The sequence below is a fragment of the Morone saxatilis genome, unplaced genomic scaffold (assembly GCF_004916995.1).
Source record: "Morone saxatilis isolate NCDOM2014 unplaced genomic scaffold, NCSU_SB_2.0 Contig5, whole genome shotgun sequence".
NCBI lineage: Eukaryota > Metazoa > Chordata > Actinopteri > Moronidae > Morone > Morone saxatilis.
In genome coordinates, this window is record NW_023340095.1 from 2,961,626 (window position 1) to 2,962,699 (window position 1,074).

Below are 1,074 nucleotides of genomic sequence, written 5' to 3' on the forward strand. Positions count from 1 at the left end.
AACAAACAAAGAAGCCTATTAAGTTTGTATGATTGTTAAAAATTAAAAAATACATACTACAAAGAGAACTGTATAAAAAGTTCCTGAAATTATCAGGGAAACTTATCTCTGATCAAAGTTCACAGGAAATATTAATCTGCTCAAAATTCATCCAAATTGCTCGTTTTACACAAACTTCCTGCACTTATTGTGTTCACTGTTTGGGTTCAATGCAGTTTATAAGTTGTTCTCTACTCTTATTGTTATGCATTGAATACAATCAATTAAATATCTATAAAACATCAGTCAGGGGTCGTCAGTTTACTCAAAGATAGAAAAAGGGTCCATTTAAAAAAAAAAAAGGTTGGGAGTTTACATGGTATTTAGCACAGGACTGTTGTACTGTAAGATAGTGGTAGACCAATTAATCAACACGATTATGTAGCATTTTGAAGTAATCGTCATTGGTCAATGTCTGTGATTACTTTGCAGATAAACAAAAATGTCTTAAAACGATGTTGCCTCTTGTTAGTTTTGGGGAGGTGGTGGAAAAAGTTGGTTCCAAACCCTGTACTGTAACTTTAATGCATCCTGCTGTAAACATATACATATATTCTTGTAGAATAGAATTATACATGTCACATCACCGCCTCTGTTTCTCTTCCAGTGGTTCCTGGCTAACCTGTCCTATCAGGAAGCCCTGTCCGACACGCAGGTTGCCATTGTCAACATTCTGTCGTCCACCTCAGGTGACTCTCCCACTCTATAACAACAGTATGTACAATGTAAAGAGGAGACTATTGTACCTAAAAGGGAAATGTGTCTTGGTCAGGTAGTGTTAGCCATCATATTTAGTTTACCCACTGCTTTGACTCGTCTGATTCACCTCTCTTCTTTCTCTCCTCCCTCTTCAGGCCTGTTCACGCTCATCTTAGCAGCCATATTTCCCAGCAACAGCAGCGACCGTTTCACCTTGTCCAAACTGTTAGCTGTGGCTCTGAGGTAACGGCTCAATTAAAGTGTTGACAGGCATGTTGGGAGGTTTCAGCACTCAGCACATATTTACTTTAGTACACCGATCAGCCTTAACATTAT

At 38.3% G+C, this 1,074-nt stretch overlaps 1 protein-coding gene across 2 annotated transcripts in view; it reads left to right on the forward strand.

The window, feature by feature from the left end:
• The window catches only part of LOC118339076 (solute carrier family 35 member F5-like), a 20,234-nt gene that overhangs the window by 7,772 nt on the left and 11,388 nt on the right, over window positions 1-1,074 (forward strand). For both annotated transcript variants that reach the window (XM_035676608.1, XM_035676609.1), the window contains exons 8-9: window positions 647-728; window positions 894-981. In XM_035676608.1, coding sequence (XP_035532501.1) covers window positions 647-728; window positions 894-981 — 170 coding nt within the window. The remainder of the gene's footprint in view (window positions 1-646; window positions 729-893; window positions 982-1,074) is intronic.